The sequence below is a fragment of the Xiphias gladius genome, chromosome 3 (assembly GCF_016859285.1).
Source record: "Xiphias gladius isolate SHS-SW01 ecotype Sanya breed wild chromosome 3, ASM1685928v1, whole genome shotgun sequence".
Classification (NCBI taxonomy): Eukaryota; Metazoa; Chordata; class Actinopteri; order Istiophoriformes; family Xiphiidae; genus Xiphias; species Xiphias gladius.
The window spans coordinates 22,266,734-22,287,811 of record NC_053402.1 but is presented as its reverse complement, the minus strand read 5'-3'; the positions used below and the strand labels follow the sequence as shown (position 1 = coordinate 22,287,811).

At 41.6% G+C, this 21,078-nt stretch overlaps 1 protein-coding gene across 1 annotated transcript in view; it reads right to left on the bottom strand.

The window, feature by feature from the left end:
* Positions 1-7,016: 7,016 nt before the first annotated feature.
* Positions 7,017-21,078, bottom strand: part of slc1a9 (solute carrier family 1 member 9) — a 29,565-nt gene continuing 15,503 nt past the window's right edge. Inside the window, exons 3-11 of the mRNA XM_040120622.1 lie at positions 20,025-20,177; positions 18,666-18,919; positions 16,222-16,327; positions 16,003-16,129; positions 13,649-13,882; positions 12,671-12,865; positions 9,556-9,690; positions 8,930-9,368; positions 7,017-7,199 (exon numbers count right to left, since the gene is read on the bottom strand). Coding sequence (XP_039976556.1) covers positions 7,017-7,199; positions 8,930-9,368; positions 9,556-9,690; positions 12,671-12,865; positions 13,649-13,882; positions 16,003-16,129; positions 16,222-16,327; positions 18,666-18,919; positions 20,025-20,177 — 1,826 coding nt within the window. The remainder of the gene's footprint in view (positions 7,200-8,929; positions 9,369-9,555; positions 9,691-12,670; positions 12,866-13,648; positions 13,883-16,002; positions 16,130-16,221; positions 16,328-18,665; positions 18,920-20,024; positions 20,178-21,078) is intronic.

Sequence of the window (21,078 nt, the reverse complement as noted above, 5' to 3'; positions counted from 1 at the left end):
GAGTATGGAGAAACCCGATCTCAGTTCAGTATAGCTGTGCGGGCCTCCAAGTGACATTTCTGTCTCAGCGGCAGAACCAAAACTTTTTTCTGATGGTCCTGGGGATCAACTAATCACCACTGTGAAATAAAAACTACCAAACAGTAGCTCTAGTGTGACGGAGTGATACTCAAAATGATTTGGGTACTAGTTGAACAACACATCTATCCATCATTTTTCTGCCAGTCATCTGGGGCCAGGCGGCGGTGGCAGCAGGCTAAACAAGTTAGTCCAGATGTCCCTCCCCCCGGCAACATTTTCCAGCTCCTCCCGGGGGGACCCTGAGGCATTCCCAGGTCGGAGGAGATATGTAGTCCCTCCAGCGTGTCTCCTACCAGTTAGGCGTTCCCGGAGAACCTCCAATGGCGTCCAGGAGACATCTTGATCATATGCCCGAACCGTCTCAACTGGCTCCTTGCGACGCAAAAAAAAAAAAAAAAAAATTGAAAAAAAAAAAACACCCAGAAAAACAGCGACTCTACTCCAAGCGTCCTCCATAAGCCTGACCTTCCTCTCCCAATCTCTAAGGGTGAGTCCAGCCGCCCTACGGAGGAAACTCATTTCAGCCGCTCGTATTTTCGACCTTATTCTTTCAGTCTCTTCCCGAAGCTCATGACTACAGGCGATGGTCGGAATGGAGTTGACAGCTTTGCCTTCCGGTTCAGCTCCCCTTTCACCGCAGTGGTTCAAAAACACTACATTACGACGTGTAGTCGTCCTTCTGGCAGGCTTTTCCATCACTGCAGAAGACTTCCGTAGCTCCGTCAGAGTGAGCGCTAGGTTCTTGGTCACCACCCAGACCAAGACCCTTCGTGCCCAGTTACTCAGTTTGGCCGGATGTCCGACTCTATGAAGAGTCCTGGTGGTTCCGGACCTTCACCGTTTCATTACTGTTGAGGCCGCCGTGCTCCTGGGAACAACTCAAAGGTTTAGAAATGGTTTTATGCTCTTGCCCTGATCTACGCCTCGCCACAAAAGTTTACCGCAGTTGTCTAGGGAGAGTTTCTTGGACTTCATGTCTTTGTTTTTGTCCTGACATGCCGTGTGAATTATAGGACCTTCTATACACAGGTGTGTGCCTTTCCAGACCACGTTCAATCAGTTCAGTTTGCCACAGGCGGACTCCGGTCAAGTCCTACACACATATCATGGATAATTAAAGCAAACAGGATTCACCTGACCACGATTTGGAGTGCCACAGCAAAGGGTCTGAGTAGTTCTGTAAATCAAAGATTTCAGTTTTGGATTTTTAATAAATTAGCAAAAAAATTCGAAAAACCTGTTTTTACTTTGTCATTGCAGATTATTGAGTGTAGAATGATGGGCCAAAAGGGCAATTTTATCAATTTAATATTAAATCTGCAACACAAAGTGAAGCGGTCTGCACACTCTCCGAGGCCAGTGTACATATTCGATTAAAGCAGCAGCGATCTCAACAGCAGCTCTTGCCTCGTCCTTCAGAGCCTTTGCGCACGAGGTCAACGTTTCGAACGCCGAGAGGCTGCGAAAGAGAGGACGCACGCTCATCGATAGATAAACTCTGCGTGGGTTTTCATCTTACAATAAGCTGCCTGCATCTGCAGTCAAGGCCAGAAAAAAAGGGACCTCCTTTTGATATCGGGACAGATCAAGACAACAGATGCTCGGTAAACAAGTTAAGCCAACCCCAATAACATCGGATACCGTGTTGGTCAAGTGACGCCAAAAAGAATGAACATATGGACACACGGATATATGCGCTAATAGACTTTGCTCCACTTGTTCCACACTTGTATTTAACCCTATTTTGTCAAAACCACGAGTGTTTGGAAGATCCACAGAATAGGGATTAAATGGATACGGATGGACGGACATAATAACAACAATAATACTACATTTACTTTTCAAGATATCAAAAGACGCTTTACACAACAAGAACAGACGTGGACTATGTTGCAGGAGGGGTACGAGAAATTTTCAGGGGTTTCTGTCGCAACTGGAATCCACTGTATCTGACTTTAATTCAACGTCACTGCAGCCATTACGTAACGTTTCTCAAGCCCGAAGCCGGCGTGTGTTTAATTTGCAAAAAGAAGATTTTGTTTTTGAGTTTTACTTTAAAAAAAAAAAAAAGTATTGGTGAAATATGAGATACTTTTTTAAATTGTTTTGAGTGTGTGGCTGTGGAGTGAACTACATACAGAATATACTTAGGACAAATGTGGCTATGTAATTGTATATATATATATATATACACATATGTCTCACTTTATTTAATAAAGATCACATTTTATCACTCATGCCATGGACTTCTGAATTCCTTCCACATGACTCTGTGCAGTGACTCTGGGAGAATGTGAGCGCGTTCGCTGAAATCTAAACAACTTTTTAAAAGCATCACAGGGCATTCATACAGTATTATTATAAGAAGGGGGTGCATAAGTGGATACTGTACGTCTGAGTGCCTTTCAGTTTTACGGTGAGAGAAGCTTGAAAAACTTGCTGAGACGAGTGAGAACGGAGAGGAACAGTGTGCAATAAGCTGTGTGTGTGTAACCCACTGTGCCGCTACAGTATGCGATGAGGGATCCCGCCTCTAGATGTCAGACTGTGTTTTAAAAACAGCACCACGGCACAGACCAGGACCTCTGCCTCGCTCCTGCCGCCGGAGGATTTGAGCAAGTGGAACACGGCCCAAAAGACTGCAGAGCATCCAGTCGTCTCGTCTTGAAATGATCATGTTCACTCATTCCATATGATCCAGATGACTTACGTCATGTTATTTTCATTCCACGCTCTCCAAAAAAAAAAAAGAAGAAGGAAAAAAGACATTTTTTAGTTTTCAGGGCAGGGATAAAAAACTTTAAAGATCCTGATCTGATATTGATCATGGATTCCCTTATGGGTTACACATGACCACATGAATTGACTGAATTATTACAGACTTTTAAAATCTCAGTGTCTTTCAACATACTGTGTTATTTAGCAGATTTAATTCTGAATTCTCTCATTTCCCTGGGTAATGCAATGTGATCCACCGCTACTTTTGCAACACCTTTATCATGAAACATGAAACATTATACTAAGTCATTAAACTAGGTTAGAATTTGGGTTTTACAGCAGAGTTTCACTTATATTCTAACGCTTATTATTGACATATACATCAATAATATGATTTAGAGCTGAAACAATTAGGCTATTAATTGATAAGTTAATACATTTTTTTTCAGAGCAGAAATGTAAAATATTTCATGGTCCCAGCTTCTCTCATCGTTTCAAACTGAGTATCTCAGAGGTATTAACATTTTTCACTGTTTTCAGATACTCAATCAAGCGAAAGATTAATCAATTATTCAAAACAATAATTGTCAGATTAATCAGTGAAGAAAATTGTGGCTTGCAGCCCTCGCTCAACACTATATGATTAGATTTTTTGAGAGGCTTGAAACTTGTTCTACTTCAATCTTCACAAAGAAAGCTATATTTTACTTGACATAACTAAAGTGTTTACCTCTTAGCACTTATTGTTTTTGAAGTTTATCAAAAGAAAATAGTGATAAGTCATTAATGGCATCTTTAAAAAAATCTATTTCACCTTTTTCAAGTTATTTAACACAATTTTCCAAAAGTCCAGTCTGAGGCGTGTACCGCGACCATATTTGTCTTCACCTGTGAATTATTTAGTTTGAGTTTAGTTACATTTCAAGGAACAAAATATCAATAAAAGTTTGGTCCCAAAAATGCATCGATAATAAAGACTCATGACTATGTTTTAGTTGAGCTGAAAGGTTTTGGAGAAGTTGAAGCCCCCCCCCCCGCCACACACACACACACACAGTCCTCTCCACGGCTGCAGTGATTAAATTCCTGACCCCCCTGTCGCCTCAGATGGTGTGATATCCCCATGTCATGTGTTGGAGGGACAGCTCTCTCTCTCTCATGCCACAGGACAGATTAGTTTTTCATTCCACAGACACCGTCAGCCACAACGTCCGGTCAATCAACACCAATTTGAATTTCCCATATTTCCCGGACAAACTTCAGCACAGTGTCATGATTTTTCAGATTTCTGCCGAGCGGTGACCTGCTGCATTTCACCTTTTTCCCTCCAGCTCGCTCGGCTCTCCTCCCTGACGTGCAGGGACCCAAAGCTAACGTCAGTCCTGCTTGCAATTACCCACAGTGCCCTTATGCTGTCTGGGAAGAATGAAAAGGATTGACGTCTTTCTGGCCATCTGCCGCCCTCCGATTCCTCTCCCGTCCTTCGCTCTCTCCTGCCTCTCCCATCTCTAACTCTCCTTTGAGAGGATTAAGTGTGTTGTATATTTGTCCCGTCAATGTGTAAGCGTAGCCCCGTGTGTAATGTGTGCATTTTCGTTTGTGTGTCTGTTGCAGCTTCTCCATCCAGTAATATCTTTGTCTGCAGGATTTTTCCTTTGTCTTTAGTCACCAAACACTGATGCGTGTCCCCTTTCAAGTGCAAATCCCTCCACGGACTGTACAAGTTACTTAAACAGCGGAGAAAAACACAGAAGAATATTTAGAAGTTATTTTAAATAAATCTCTAAGATTTTATTACATACAATATACACACAACCTGGACCTGTGAATCTGAGTTAAGACTTAGGGATGGAGGGAGGCATGTGATGAGCTTTAATTTAAAATGAAAGGCAATTGAGTGGGATGGGGGGGGGGCTGATGAAGTTATTTTACAGCAATAAGAACTCAAAATGAGAAATGAGAGTAAAAGTAAAATAACTAGTAAATTTAAAACATACAACAAAATTAAAACGGCATCTTGCCTATTACTCATCATTTCAGACCACAGACCACAACAATAAAATACAAACCATAGATAATATAGACAATATTAACATCAATGGTGACTGCGGTCGGGGAAAATGAGGTGATTTGCACCGAGAAGAGCACCGAGGATGAAAATGTAGAGATGCAAAAAGAAAGAGAATTATAAAAATAATGTCTGCTGGTTGTATGTTTCTATCATTTACATGAACCTGTTGTATTCTTGAGGTCACTGAAAAGAATAGTTTGACATTTCGGGAAACAGGCTTGTTGGCTTTTCTCGCCTGGCGTTGATCACACACTTGCGTCCGTACATTTATATGAAACTACAACCAGCAGCTGGTTAGCTTAGCTTAGCATAAAGACACGAAACAGGGGGAAACAGCTGGCCTGGCTCTGCCTGACGACGACAAAATGCACCTGCCAGTGTCTCTAAAGCTCGCTAATTAACATTATATGTACTTTGTTTAATCTGTACACAAACAAACAAAAAAAATTAAGAAAAATTGTAGAAATGATGTGTTGAGGTTTGATGCACATTTATGTGCCGGACCATTTCTTGGCTGGGAAAAGTTGCCAGGCAAACACTGGACGCTAACCCCAACCGAGAAGTAGTCCAGCACACAGTGTTCACTTTTGTCAATGAAAACTCTGACGAAAAATATTCACTGACGACCTATTTCTTCGTCACAGAACCGCGTCATTGTAACTGTTTTAATGCAAATTCTTACTCAAAGATCTGCATGCACCTGCAGAGTCACACACTGTAGCTCCTGATTAGTAAGACAAGTTTCCTCCGCAGAGTATCTGTTGTTCAGAAGTTGATTAATATGCACTACGATTAATATGAAGCATCTTGATGTTATCAGCACATCGACCTTCATAAAAAGGGGATCTAATGTTGTCTATTTTTCACGTTGCTATCAGAAAGAATGAGTAAATTCCAAGATTAATGTCAGCGCTCCATCTAAATCTAGAGAAATATCACCGCGTTAATGTTGTTGGACATTAGAGCTTCTCTGCGCAAACTAAGGCCAGAAAAAAAGGAAACGATAACTGGACCTACTGAGGAGAGGCAGACTGTTGTATTACTGCAGAGCAGAGTCACATGGACACTGCGAACAAGTAAACAGTGTCTTTTACACTAAACTCGAGATGGACGAAAAACAAAGATGGCCGCGGCTGAAGCCTTAGAATGACATAATGCACGACAAACATGACGCTAAAATGTCGCTGATCTTAGTTTTTGTGGACTAAAACTTATAAAAAATAATTTAGACTAAAATTAATACATATTTTTGTCAAAAGATTAAGAATAAAGCTAAATCAAAATCACTAACACCAACGGCACAAAATATCCTGTAAAATGGCGAACTGTTGTTTTTACACTTTGGTTCTTGTATAGATTAAACCAAAAAACATGCTATTAGTCAATCAGGCTAGCCGTTTCCCCCCATTTCCAGTCTTTGTGCTAAGCTAAGCTAACTGTCTCTGGCGTCATATTTTCCATACACACATGAGAGTAATATCAGTTTTCTCACCTAACTCTCTGCAACGAGGCAAATAAGCATATTTCCTAAAATGTCAAACTATTACGTTAAGGTGTATAATTTTCACTTCCTGACAGAGAAAATAAATGTAAAAGAGAAAGATCTGAGCAGTGGAGAAACTAGTAACTAGTGGTTATATGTTAAAAGACTGGCAAAAACCCCAACATACTTTTTCTCATCAAAAGCAGACTCACAATTCTCTGGCCTCAGGCAAATTTAAAGAAGTTCAAGCATATGGGAGCAATTTAAGTTCAGTTACAAAATGATAAATCAACACAGTAATGTAGTTATAAAAAGGAAATTGGAAGAGTAAACTAGGGAAACAACTCTGCTTTAAGTTCTCTGTTGCAACAAAACCAAAGAGCAAAGATCTCAGGGCTGGCTCGGCGGGCCCTCTCAGGATTGTTACAGCGTGTTGTCATCGCAACGTTCCAATATCTATGAACAGTAAGCTTATCGATCAGTCCAGTCGATCGAGATAAGTAAACCCAAAATAAATATAAGAAGTAGCAATGTAACCAGCTAGAAATCCACTGCAGACCTCCACTGGAGTCTTCCTAAAAAGCAGAACGGTGCATTAAAGTGGGGAAAGCGGTTGTAAAACGGATACAAAACAACTGGGAAGGTTTTGGCGGCAAAATCCAATCATGGCAGGTCGCCCGGTGGGATGGCGTGCCTCCGATCGTAAGCAGTGTCATCGCTCTCATCACCATCGCTTACTTCATCCAAAACCCGCTCTCTCTCCTCCTCCTCCTCAGTTTCACTCTCTCGCCTCAGTCGCTCCCGTTCCCGGTCTCTCTCTCTGTAGCAGCGAGGCATTGTGGGAATCTGAGAAGCCACAGAGGCACAAATGAGATCAGGTAGACCATGCGGCCTGTACTGACTGGGCAACGAACTGAACTTTTACAAATGCACACGTGCCGAATGTTAAAGGAGTACACCGGGCTTTTCACCCGAAAACGTACAAGAACAGAGAGGCCTAAATCCTCCATGTGCCCCTGGTAGATCATGGACTCTGGTGCCCCATGCTAACACTTATCATGCCATGCTATAGCACAGGACGCTGAGAGATAAAAGCCTCCAAATACGAGTTGAGTGCAACTGCTAACATCATTAAAAGCAGCCTGATGTCTTGTGAATACATTTCTTGGCTTCTAGTTTCACACATTTTAAATATATGATCACAACACTTTCCAATACGGCACTCTTTAAATATCATTTAAATGTTGTAACTAATGATTTTATTAATGGTTAATAAATATATTACTAATTCTACATGGAGCTGTTACAACCCATTAATAAGAACAACTTTTGGGTTCCAAGGCTGCGAAAAATCCCTTTGATTGGTTTGAACCTGTTTCAGAACCCAACCTCTGGAACCAGGCTGCACAAGGTTTGGACCACAATCCATTTATTAACAACTTATTAACATTTATAACTGCTGACTTAATTCCTCTTTAGAGCGAGGGAAACCCATTAGCGTGTGTTAATGGATTACCAACATTTGGAATAACATTATTACCATAAATAATGGATGAACACCAGCCGATGGCATTTTCACTACCTTGGAATCCAAATGTTATTGATGGATTATAACTGGTATAAAGAACTGCACTATAAAGCATATAATTATAATAATAAATAATAATAATAATAATTACACATATATTTTAATAATTTTTATATAAATTAAAATATAATTATATTATTTATTATTATTACTAATGCCTAATAATCATCAATTAATTTTCATTATCATTTCATTTGCAACCAACAGGGTTAGGTGATTTTTATTTATCTGTCTGTGTGTAGTATGTGTTTTTTCCTTCTTACTTAATAATTGCCATCCATCCATCCATCCATCCATCCATCCATCCATCATCCCATCCATCCATCCATCTAACTAATCAGTCTCTGCATTTGACCACAAGACATCTCAAAAATACAATACAGTGGGTGTTGTTTGTTTTTTTCCGGGAGGAGGAGGAAGAAAACGTTATTTTTATTCAACTCCTTAACATGAAGTCAAATAGCGAGTCCTCCATGTATTCCAAAAAGATCAACTTTTCTTTAGTTTATAAAAACAGGTTGGTTTTTCGGCATTGAGACAGTGCATTTTTCAGATGATCCACTGTGTTTGTAAAATGGTTTACGCATTTTTTTTGGAATTGTTCTTCACCCATAAGGACCAATTAATCCTTGAGTTTTTCTTACAAAAGGTGGATATACATGGTCTTCTTTGAACAGCGATGATAATCTAAACGGTTGCTGTGTTGCATTACAGAGGCTGCCTCTTTAGGACTTAGAGTCAGCTATTACTCTAAATATTGTATCTTAAAGCACTTGCATGGAGAGCTGCAGTAAATAACCGAGTGTCCTAAGGTTATGTGGATGATTTAGGTGTACACTGTTGGTCTCCCACTATTCAATAGATAAGTTAAGTATCGGACCAATCCCCACATCTCGTCAAAGCAAATTTAAAGTAGCACTGTGTCACAGGGGAACATGTAGTCTGAAGTTTTACAGTGCAGAAAGAAGAAGCATTGGTGCGTAGATACCTGGTTGTCGTGGCTGGGCAGGGCACAGTAGCCCGGCTCCGTCCTGCGGAGGAGGCGTGGTGAATGGGTACGGAAAGGCCGGGGAGAATGGGAGCAGACGGAGCGCGGAGAGGGAGAACGGATGGAGCGAGGTGATGGAGATCGGACAGAACGGGACGGTGAGTAAGTAATGGAGTGGGAGTGGGAGAGGACGTGCCCGTGGTTGTTCTGTTTGGGTGGGCGAGGGGAGCGAGGTGGCAGTTCGGGTGGTTTGAGAGGGTCGACCAGGTCCATCTCTGTGAGGACGGGCGGCGGAGGGATGAAATCGAGCTCCTCCTCTTGCGGGAGCATTTGCATTTCCGCTGCATCGAGTTCGGTGAGCTCCGCCTTGGACAAGTGGTCCACGATCCCGGCACCGAATGAGTCGCCCACCACATTGATGGAGGTACGCATTCTGTCACTGATTGGACAAACAGCAACAGCGTCAGCGAGTGAAATGATGAGCGCCACCGAGAGCTGAATAATCCCAATATTTTTACAATCCCTCTCACAAATGTTACTTTTTTAAACTGAAAAAGCTCTTGAGCAGAAGCTGAGACCGTCATTCACTACTCATACGCCCTCCACCTATCAGACACCTGACTCACAGCAGCCAGTCGACAGCAATGAGCAGACTGATGTCCTGGGTGGGCAAGCCGACAGCCGTCAGGATGAGCAGCATGGTTACCAGTCCGGCACTGGGAATACTGGCAGCTCCGACACTGGCCAGGGTGGCGGTCATACTGCGGAGGGGAGACAAAAAAGCGTTTTCATGCTGAGGCAAGGACCTGGAAGAAGTGCGATGGTTAAAGGTCGGTTCCAATTTTATGCCACTGGCATGTGTTTTAAGGTCTTTACACGCTTAGCCAACCCCAAAGAAGTAAAACCAATAAAGTACTTGCAATGTTTTGTGTACCTCACCCCACATTACCTTGTGTACTTGCACTTGAGCAGAGACTACAGCTGACGGCCAGCATGTAAGTTCTGTTTCTGAGAAACAGTTTCATATACTTGGAATACAAATTGAGGACATGCTTGATAAAAACTTTAAGATGGCACTGTTAAGTTTAACTGTTCGTTGCAACGCTGTTGAACAACTGTAAAAAGGGTTTGCTCTCTTGAATCCAGGCTTTTTGAGAAATAGTGTCGTGTGTGCGTGGCCAGAATGAACAGTCCCATTTCACAGCACACTGAAAAAAAAGACGTTGAAAAGGCTTTTTAGATGCAAAAGAGTTCATTTGTTCCGTGAGCAAAAAGGTGAAACAAAATGAAAAAAATGTTACAGTGAACGTTTCCGTCAAAGGACCATTGTCAGCGCAACTTAACAGACCATGGTGTTGTCAGACTGGGGCAACACCGGAAAAAGGCAGATGTGAGACCACATTTAATAATGGGAATCACTGATTCACCAGGTTGAACAGCCAATCAGAGGACTCACCGAGTGCCTTTGCTGCTGATTCAGCATGCTTACTCGGCTGAATGGCCGCCAATAAACCCAATAAACTTGGTATGCAAGAGCCTTATAAAAGGTACAGGATACCACTTGGCTCTAGATTGAAAAGGGTGTGAATGAGTTTGCATGATCACTGTAGGATTGCTAGACAGCTACCAATCATTTAGTATAGGGTTACTTTAATTTAGGTTTACTTTAATTTAGGGTTACTTTAGTTCTGTAGCAGATGGATTTTAAGATACATGCAGATGATAGCAGAACGTGAGTTGTGGTATTAAAAAAAAAAAAAAAAAATTATAAAAAAAATTATAATTTATGGTCTAAAGTAGCAGAAACCAGGTCATACAGCAACAACCTGGCGTTTATGTGTGTCAAAATTTACATTATACATGCAACGCTTGTATAAGAGCGGTATGTGTGGAGGAAATAGGGGCAAGAGGAAAAGATCTGTAGTTCTTCTGTCCATGAAAAAATAAAATCTCTCAATGTTTCCTGTCTTGAAATCTTTAACGTTCTGATGACGCTGCTTGTCATGATATGTCGGCAAGTGCAGGCATCATCAGTTCATGTTGGGCCCAGACAGACCTGAAAGGCCAGTTTGGACACCGCTCCAAACTGTGATATTTACGATGCTGTTCATCTGATCTCGGAGCTCTGCATCGCATCTCAACTGTTTTTGACAAACCGCCGCGCTAATTATCACCCCACCATTACTGGGAGGTTTAAGAGGACATTCAAGAGATTTTACACACTACATGTGGATCTTATTTTAGAAAAATTTCAACACAGATGACACAAAAGCCAGAACTTTTGAAAATTAGAATTTGGAAAATGGTGGTAAACAGAGATGAAAGACCTTCAATAAACAACTTCAAAATGCCTAGCATCATTTGTAAACCGCAGCCACAACAAGCAACAAGTCTGATCCAAGTAGACTGGTTCCAATCAGACTTAAATGTTTTGCTGAAACCACAGAAATGGGAAATGAATATCTCATTGCTCTCTTGCTGCATTCATGCAGAGTTAAAGACTGCCATTCATCTCTATACAATACAATACACTACCTAAAATATATTTAAGTCATATTGACATGTCTTTTGAATTTTGATTACATTGGTTGCTTTGACTACAAATTAACAATTAGGGCAGAGCTGCATGAGAAATTTTTTAATGCAACTTAGAGTCACGCAGTGTGTGGCCCACTGCGACCCTTTCAACTTCAAACTCTGAATGGTTAAAACAGATCCTTTTAGCTATTTGCAGCCAGATTTATGCAACATCCAATAAAAATACTGATATTGTGTCATGTGACTTTCCCGTGGGCGCTACTAGAACTGCCTGTTACCTACTAGACAACAATATCGGACAGCAACCAGCTTGTCACATAGAACCCAAGAAAAGAAATCCCCATGTCCAAGTATTATCAAGCTTTTAACATGTAATTTTTCACCACGTAAGTTATGTAAATATTTATGTATTTCATTCGCTAAATGGTTACGGATCAAAAAAATGATCAAATGTTTGGATAATGCAACACACGTTAGGCCTTTAATCTCTTCCACCTCCTCTGTAGAAACTCTCAAACCGTCACTGTTTTTAGTCACACTGGCTGCTCAGCTGCAACAGCAGGAGGAACACCGAACACTGCACACGCCGACTGGGCAGATACAGCACGGAAAAACCACACCAGGATCAATGTAATTACGGCACAAATAGCCTATAAGAGGCTTTAAGGTAGATAATTATTATTCAGCTTTTTGCCCAATTAAGATAAGAATTGCATTGTTTTCTCACACCCTGCTAGCAAATGCTACATGGCCCAGTACTGGATCCACTGATTTATGGATCAGTCAGTACAGAATGTTGTCATGTGCGCTTTGGATTGTACTTGAAACTTGTTCTGGAACAGTAAAAGTTGAACTCTAACCAATACGACCAACTGCATTTGTAAAGCCTAAGAGAGAGCGAGTTCAAACCCTACTTTCTTTCTCATCTCTGCACCTTGCCAATCACTGCATGAAGTGGGTGTGAATGTCAGATTTTCGGTTTTGGAAAGTTACAGAAGTTGTCGTACACAGCGTCCCCAATTCTGATGTCAGAAAGGTGTGTGTGTGTGTGTGTGTGTGGGTGGGGGGGTTTCCGAAGCTGCTCAACCATCTGATGGAGTATACTGGCGCCTTAATGTCACTGCTCTCAGACTATGAAAATTGGGAGCTCGGCCATATTTCAGAACAACAGCACTAACAGAGGCCATCCACCATGTGCCTCACCTGACAGTAATAATCTGTCCGCCGTCCAGGGTTATGTCATTCATCTGGGCGATAAAGATGGCTGCCACGGCCTCATACAGTGCAGTGCCGTCCATGTTAATGGTGGCGCCTATGGGCAGCACGAAACGCGTCACACGTTTATCAATCTTCAGATTTTCCTCCAGGCAGCGGAAGGTGACGGGTAACGTCCCTGCACTGAGAACAGAAGGTCCCACAAGATAACGAGTTACAAAAAAAAAAAAAAAAAAAAAAAGGTGCAGATGTACGAAGAACAGCAAATTGAGCAAATTGAGCTGAAGGACACAAAATAGGTAGACAGGTGGTGCAAGACAAAAGTGCAGAGGTGAGGAGGGAGGATAAGGGGTAATGTTTGGGGTAGAGACAAAAAAACAAAGCAGTAGAAATTTGAGTTGGCTTGACAGCCTCCTCCTAACAGCTGGTGTAGGCCACTGTTGCAATCCTCCAACACGTGAATTGAAGGAATTTGATTCCCCGGCCCTGCTAGGCTGGGGTCGTAATATAATTAGAGAAAACGTTGATAGGATTACCCATATTCACTAAAGCCTCGGTAATGTGCCAAAATGACAGTTGCTTTTAGCAGCGGCGCAAAATCCCAGGCTGGCCGAGCCACGCCGAGCCGGGCAGGATACAGCGTGGCCAGTTTGGCTGGTGATGACTAATCCAAAGGCTCAGACATTTACAACACGGGATCTGTCTGACACGGACTTGTCTACGATAGCCTGCGCTTACACAGATTTGGCTCTGCTGTACTGATTTGCTAGTTCAGTTCTGTAAGCACAGAATGTGCCTTTAGCCCTTTCAGATTTAACCCAAATAGCTGAAAGCGAGTGGCAGGCTACGCGGATCAATCACAGTAACCACAGCAGCTGCTCGAGGAATAGATGTTGTAAAAGAAACATTTGACACGTGTTAACACATGCCCAAACAGAGACACGCACTTCCTGCAGGCTGTCATACCTGCTAGCAGTGCCCAGAGCAGTGATCCAGGCCTGGAAGATTCCAGAGTAGAACGCAAAGGGGCTTTTTCTGGTGATACCGAAGAATATAGCGGGTAGGATCAAGCCCCCGTGGATCATCAGGCCCACAATAACGGTCACCATGTACATGCCGAGCTGCCGGGCCACCACCTCCAGGTCTCCAATGGCCGCAATCTTCCCCGCAATCAGAGAGGCAATGCCAACGGGAGAGTACCTGAGAGTACCACAGAGTTAGGGAGAAACATCAGAGCTGGAATCGACTTTGGTTTTATTTCCTATTATTGTCCATTACCTTTTAATGTCAGATGGTTTTAATCCTTTATAGGACCAACTGCTAAATTTGTGCATCTGTATATATGTGTATGTATTCATATGTATGTTTTTCTCATATCCTCCGTATTTTCATTTTCACCGTACGAGGCCGGAGTATTAATCGTTTTTGGTCATTTTTGAATACTTTTTTGAAACTGCTGATGCGGATGTATTTATTGGGGTATTGCCTTTTCTTGGATTGATTCTTAATACAAAAAAATAAAATTACGTATGTCACCTCTGCAATTTCTGATTATTTTCATTACTGATTAATCTGTGGTTTATTTTCTTGATTAACTAATTAATCGTTTGGTCTGTGAAACAATAGAAAACGAAAAAAAATTGGCCAACCCACTTTCCCAGACCCAAGTTGATGTCAACAAATGTCTTGTTTAGTGGGATCAATTGATAGTCAATTTACTATAATATGAGACAAGGAGAGGCAGCAAGCCTTCATGTTTTAAAAGCTGGAGTCATTAAATATTTGTTATTTTTGCTTCAAAATGACTTAATTACAATCAATTATCAAAGTGGTTGTGGATACATTTTCTGTTGATTGATTAACTGATTAACTGTTGCAGCTTTAATGTATTTAAAATGAATCTAACCTTCATCTTGTCGAACTCACGGGTCTGAAGAAAGTCCTAAATTTTTCCTTTTTTAACTGACATTTGTGCTTGAAACCTCAAAATGAAAGTTGACGATTTACTGCTGCTGACTATCCTCTTCATATCCTCCGCCATGGAAATCACGTTTTCACCCTCTGCTGCTTAATTATTGCAGAACCCTCATAATTTTCGTCTAGATGTTGAAAAAGTATACCCATCATCTTTTTAGAGCTGGTACATGAGTGTATTTATCGGCTCGAGTCCCAGAGCTAAAGAACGACCAAAAAACGATGAGTAATTTTTCCAAAAAAAGAAGAAAAAAATATTTGAATTTTCACTCATGTTAGTGTGGAATGTCAGACCAACACCTAATCAATCTTAAGTCACTGTCAAAGGAGCGCTCTTCTCTTCTCCAGGCCGTGACACATTCTTGGATCTCTGGTTTCCAGCTTTGGAGTGCAGTTGTTCATGAATGCGGACCGCTGTGGGACATATGAATTAAAGTGGTGTTCCCTTTTAAGCTCCTGGTGTGAGTCAAAGCAGGTCTCATCATGACAGCGGCCCGCTCTCCCAGGTCAGCTGCGTGCTGAAACCTGACAGTTGTTTGGTGTAGTATGCCGCACATATGATTGGACGGATGTGTTCCTTGTATGATACGTGTTTGTGTATACTCTGGACTCTTTGTTTGGCTAGCTCCATAGGCAAATGAGTAATGTGTTTGTACCAATTCCTTTAGTGTCCAGCTGCACATGTAGATGGCCTAGGAGAGCTGCAAGACAAGCATCCTGCTGTTTTTCTTCCAACCGCCTACTCGCTCCCCCCTTCCCTTCCCGTCACCACTCTGAGTGTGGAGGGGTCCGACCAGCCAGGGGTCCTGCGAAGTCTCAAGGCGTGCACCGCTCTCTGAAGGCATGCTCTCACACGCATCTTTCCATGTTCCGCTGTCCCTCCTGCCTGCATTTGCTTTCTGCACTGCTGCCAAGTGGCTCCTCTGCCCTTGGTGGATCCATTACATTTTGGAGATCTTCCACCCCGCCTCCCCTGGGAACCCACAACATTGTTCCAGGCTCCGGCTCCTGCTACTCCCCAACATACCACAGACTCCAGCGTGTCCTACGGAAACCCTCTCTCTTTCTCTCTCCATCTGTCCGTGTCCTTCACTAACATACTTTCCCCCCCTCTTCCTCCTGCCTTTTCAGCCGTGGCTGTCCAACCCTGTTGCTTGTTCCCACGATTTGTCTCATGTACGCAGTCTTCATCTTATCCACCACTGTCACTGACCTCCTTGTGTGGTATCTCCAGAATGTCAAAGCAATGCAGCCTTTTGCCAACACGAGCAAAAACAGAGACACATGTTGCGCATGCTTGCAAACACACGGACAGACACGCAGGCCGGGAAAACACAGACACTGACCACATGATCATGGAAACCATCGTCATGATAATTTCGTTCAGGATGTTGAAGAAGTCACACATGATCTTCCCCCGCTCGCCCATCCTGCCCATGCAGATCCCAAAGGTGATGAAGAAGCCAATCAAGCCTTGAGGAAGACACAAATGTAAAATTACGCAAGACGAAATGACTGGACAGCACGAAGGGAACACAGGAATATGAGCTCTGTCATCAACTCACCGAGGACGTTCATACCCCACTTATATTCCAGTCTCTTTCTGTTCACTAAAATGGGCTCCGTTTGGTTTGGTGCTGCAACTGGCACCTTTTTCAGCACCGTCTGAACCTGGAGGGAAGACAAACCGACATTCAGATTGATCGGGGGTTCAGACATGATTCCAATTCACATAGCAAAACAGTGATTTTGTAACTTGTATTGTTTGTGGCCAAACAAAAGCTTGGCAGCAGCACATTTAACTCAGATTTGTGTTTAAAGAAAAAGCCAAACAGAGAACAAGAGAATCTCAAATAAAGGCAACGAAGAGAAGGAAAAGGAAGACAAGAAGGTTAAAAGGTTGAAAAGGGAAGGACGATTCCTTCCTGCAAAAGCAATTATGCCTTTTATGACTTTAATGAATCCCTGATGAGCGCAAACAAAAGAAGCAGTAAAACAGAGATGCAGACAGAAAAGGGAGAGATGTGAAGAAAGGCAAAAAGAAAAAGAGGAAAAAAAAGAGAATACCGCAGGGAGAAGAGAAGAGAAAGCAGGAGTCTATAAGCTCCTGCTCAGCAGTTCACCAGCAGATGCCCCTTACTGTGGTAAATAGGGATGTGGCGTTACAGATGTAAAGAGATTAGCAGTAGCAGAAGAGCTGACCCTCACCGAGTCAAACACAGACAACTACTTTTAATCATTCGGACATACACGCATAACAGAGAGAAGAGAGGGGGAAGAAAACAGGATTTGGACATTCAATACAAATATTCACTGTTGCATTTACGGGCTTGCATTATTTTTGAAGAATCTGCCAATAATTTATTCAATGAATTAAGTGTTTGGTATATAAAATGTCCAAAATAATGACAAATCTGATCTTATCTGAGTCTAATGAGTCTAAAGCGATTTCTTCAGGTTAGTTGTTTTATCAGTCAAAAAGTAAAAACAAACATTTTTCATTTACAATGGTATGAAATGAAGATTGAAGAAAAACAGACACAACACAAACATTTGATAAACTGATGACAGCAAATGTTTGACACATTTACTTCAATTTTCTGTCTCTTGACTAATCATTGTTTTCAGCAGTAGAATAAATACATAAGACATTTGTTCAGTGTTGTTCTTAAATTCTAGTTTTATTTGAGGAGCTCTGCGTGTATTTGCATTAGAATTGAAACCAGAATCTTTAGAGGAACAGTTTTACATTCTGGGAAATGCTGAGAGTCAGATGGGAGGACTGATACCACTCTGACCCTTATATGGTAAAGATACAGCTACTGCCACTAATAAATATGTTATGTCTTGTTTGTGTAAGCCCGGACAAGAAATAGTCTGGTACACAACCCCCAGTATAAAAAGACAACAAGTTGTTTTAAAAGATCTAGCGTGTTTATTAGTGAGCTTTATAAATGCTGGAAGGTGAATTTTGTTAACCTTTAGACAGAGCCTGGTCCAACTTTTTCTAGGCTTTCTGCTAAGCTAAGCTAGCCAGCTGCTGGCGGTAGCTACGTATTCACCATAAAGACGTGAGAGCGCTATCGATCCTCTCAACTAAGTCAAAAAAACAAAAACAAGCATATTTCGCAAAACGCTTAACTATTCCTTTTACTGGATATTTACACTTCAGAGGTTACACCTCCAGGACTATCCATGCACAGAAGGTAGACTTGGTCCTTCTGGTTCTTTTGCAGCCAAAACCCTTTGAGTCAAATCATGCCTTCATCCACCCCGTTGACTAACACATGTAGAAAACATTGTGTATGAAGTCCGGAGGACGACTTGTCTCTCCAGAGAATCACCAGTCGTTAACAGCTCCCTGCAGTTCCTTCATTCTGTCAAACTACCCACTAATACCTTGTACAGAAATGCCAATGACCTCTAACTATGGTCTTTTAAGGGGAACATGGAGGGTATTTTCAAATTTTTTATGCAACTTTAAAATATTATAATTTGGTTTATAATTGTTGGCAATTGCTGACAAAACAATCTCACCTCCAGGTCCCTTTATTAGCTCTTACGGAGCTTGGGTCAGTTGTTCCAGAAGCAACATCTACTTGCGACCCTCCATCACAAGATGCATGTCTTTGAGATGTGAGCAGCTGAGACAAAGAGTGATTTGCCCTTGTTAGCGTGTTTCTTTTGACTACTTTACTGAGGGCTTAAGAGATAAAACACTGCTGTATTTCACAAGAAACAAGCAAAGATTGGAGAGAAATCTGAAAAACAACACAGCATTATGTAGCAGAATTTTGATATTCTTTATTTCCTATCCCAGTAACCATCAGTTTGGTCAGTTGTGGAACCGCAGATGCTCAAATTTAATTTTTTTTTTTGACACCCGAAGAACTTCTCATCCATGTCGGATGAAAGCTGAGCTCCAAAGTTCATTCTTGACCTTGAACTACAACCCTACGGTGTGAAGCAATGAAGAGCCAGAGTTATAAAACCAGAGCCAAAGAGGTACCTGTTGGAAGCAGGATTGGACCAGGTTCTCGGGGAAGAGGTTTCGAATCAGGTCGAGGAAAGCGTCCAGACTGTTGACCTCCTGGTTCTTCGGGGCTGAGTTTGCCGCTCCTCCCCTTAGTTTGGGGTTCCCCGGGTGGATCCCCAACACCAGGATGACCCCGAGGATGGCAGCGATTATAGTGGTGGACATGTAGTACACCATGGCTCTACTACCCATCCTGCCACTGGAGCGGGCGTCTAAACCAGCCAGCCCTGAGAGAGACAGATGGCCATTAGTGTCTGCATTCACTGACAATCAAAACAATCCCTGTAAATGAAAGTTGCTTTTCCGGGAAGTTTGACACTTGCAGTATTCTGGTCCTGTATGTTCCCACATGCCAACGTCCGAATTTTAAGTTATGAACAGTTACCATGTTAACATGCTGATATCTAACATTTATCCTTTAGGTTTTAACCCATGTATGGTTCATGATGCAGTTAATTACTGTTCAGTATGTTAGTAGAAAATACTTACTATGTTAGAATTTAGCCCACAATATCAGCATTAGTGTCAAAGCACAACTGAGGCTGACAGGAACTCGGTCATTTTCGGATCTCCAGAGGGATTTAAGAGAGTTAAGTGGAAATGTGCTAGTTTCATGATCCAGAGGTTCAGAGACATGCATCACAGAGAAACCCATTTAGAAGAATTCAGTTTGTACAACCATCCCACCGTGGTCAGTTTCAGTGGCTTTTCATCCTGGACTTTGGGTAAAACACTAAATTCTTTGACTTCAAGTCTTTTTGGCCTCAATAAACTGTTTGAAAATACTCCTGAAATGTTAACATAAGAATGGTAGACTTATAACATGCTAATGTTTAGCATGTTCGTGTAAAATACTTACAGCATGTTAGTATTTAACATGTGGTGATCATTACTCTCAAAGTACAGCAGAGGCCAACAGGAAATCAGTCATTAGTTTTAGAGGTATTTCATTAAGATGACCTTTCACATGTTCCCAGGTTCAGAGATAAGCCTGATAAACAAAACCATTTAAAATAAGTTCATTTGTAAAACAATCCCATGGTAGTCACTTTCAACCCAGACTCTGGGCACGCACAAAATTCTTGTCAGTTTTTGTTTATTTCTCAATAAACTGGCTAATTTTGGATGTAGTAGTTAGTTAGCTGCAGTCGACACTATGTACTGTCAGTGTAGTACTGTGTCCTGTGAATTGTCTAGGGTTCAAAACTGCTCTTAACATGCTAACGTCAGAGTGTAATGTACAGTAGTGTTGTTATTTAGTTGGGGCCTAACATTTAGCATTTGAGATCAATACTATGTACAGTTCGTATGCCTGCTAAAGTAGCGGCACACCTGTGATGAGGCTGGAGATGATTAGAGGCAGGATGAGCATTTTCAGCATCCTCATGAGGATTTCTCCAGGAAAGGAAACCATGGTGAGCGTGGCGCTCTCCGTCACCTTCATGTACCGCAGCAGCATCCCAAACACTGCTCCCATAACAACACCTAAGGAGAGGAGAGAGTTAATTATTCAGTGTATTTTTTGGAAAATGTTCATGTTGATTTAAAAATTTTTTCTCTTCAAGTGAGGATAAATTGATGTATTTGGACGTAAATTACTATTATTATCAATGCTATTATATCAGTAAATTTTTTAGTTTTGTTTTTGTACTGCAATAATTTTGTCAATTAGGTCCACATCAGTTTCTCAAACCATTTAAAAAGTCTGATAACTCCCCTTTAATCAAAGAGCTGCTCATTAGTCTGGTTGCAGTAGAGAGTTTTAGAGTCCCATGATGGTATAAATATTGTTTCAGATTCTTGAGATGTTGAAAATCATGGATAAACGCTACTGTATGTACTTGGTGGGATGTAAAGAAAATTGGTACAATGTACCAAGGCCAAATATGAGAAATATCGCAGATAATTTCCAGAAACCATATGTTGATAGATCTTCAGTTTATAATTTAGTGGTGGACACACTGGCCTCCTTCTCTGGCCCCCAAAATTGTGTTGTTTTACATCTGACATGTAGGAGTCCTCTGACTAATGAGAACCGTCTACTGTAATGTAAACGGGTTTAAATCGGGGTTTAAATCTGGGTGACAAATGACAGACTAAAATAACACACTTCTCGACCTTGCATGGCTTTTTTTTTTTTTTTCAAAGAACACAGCTATGCAGAAACATACCAAAGTGTTTACAGAGGCAGACTAAATACAAAAACAATCCTAAGATGTCTCGTGGGAAAATGATCATGTCTGTACATTTAGGACTGTGCGTGTTAATATTTGCTGCAGCACAAATGGCTACAAAACTGACCTCAAATTCAATTCTAATAAATCAGTAAAGAATGTGGGGATTTGGGATGTTAAATTTGGTAGCCCATCTTGAAGTCACTTGATGC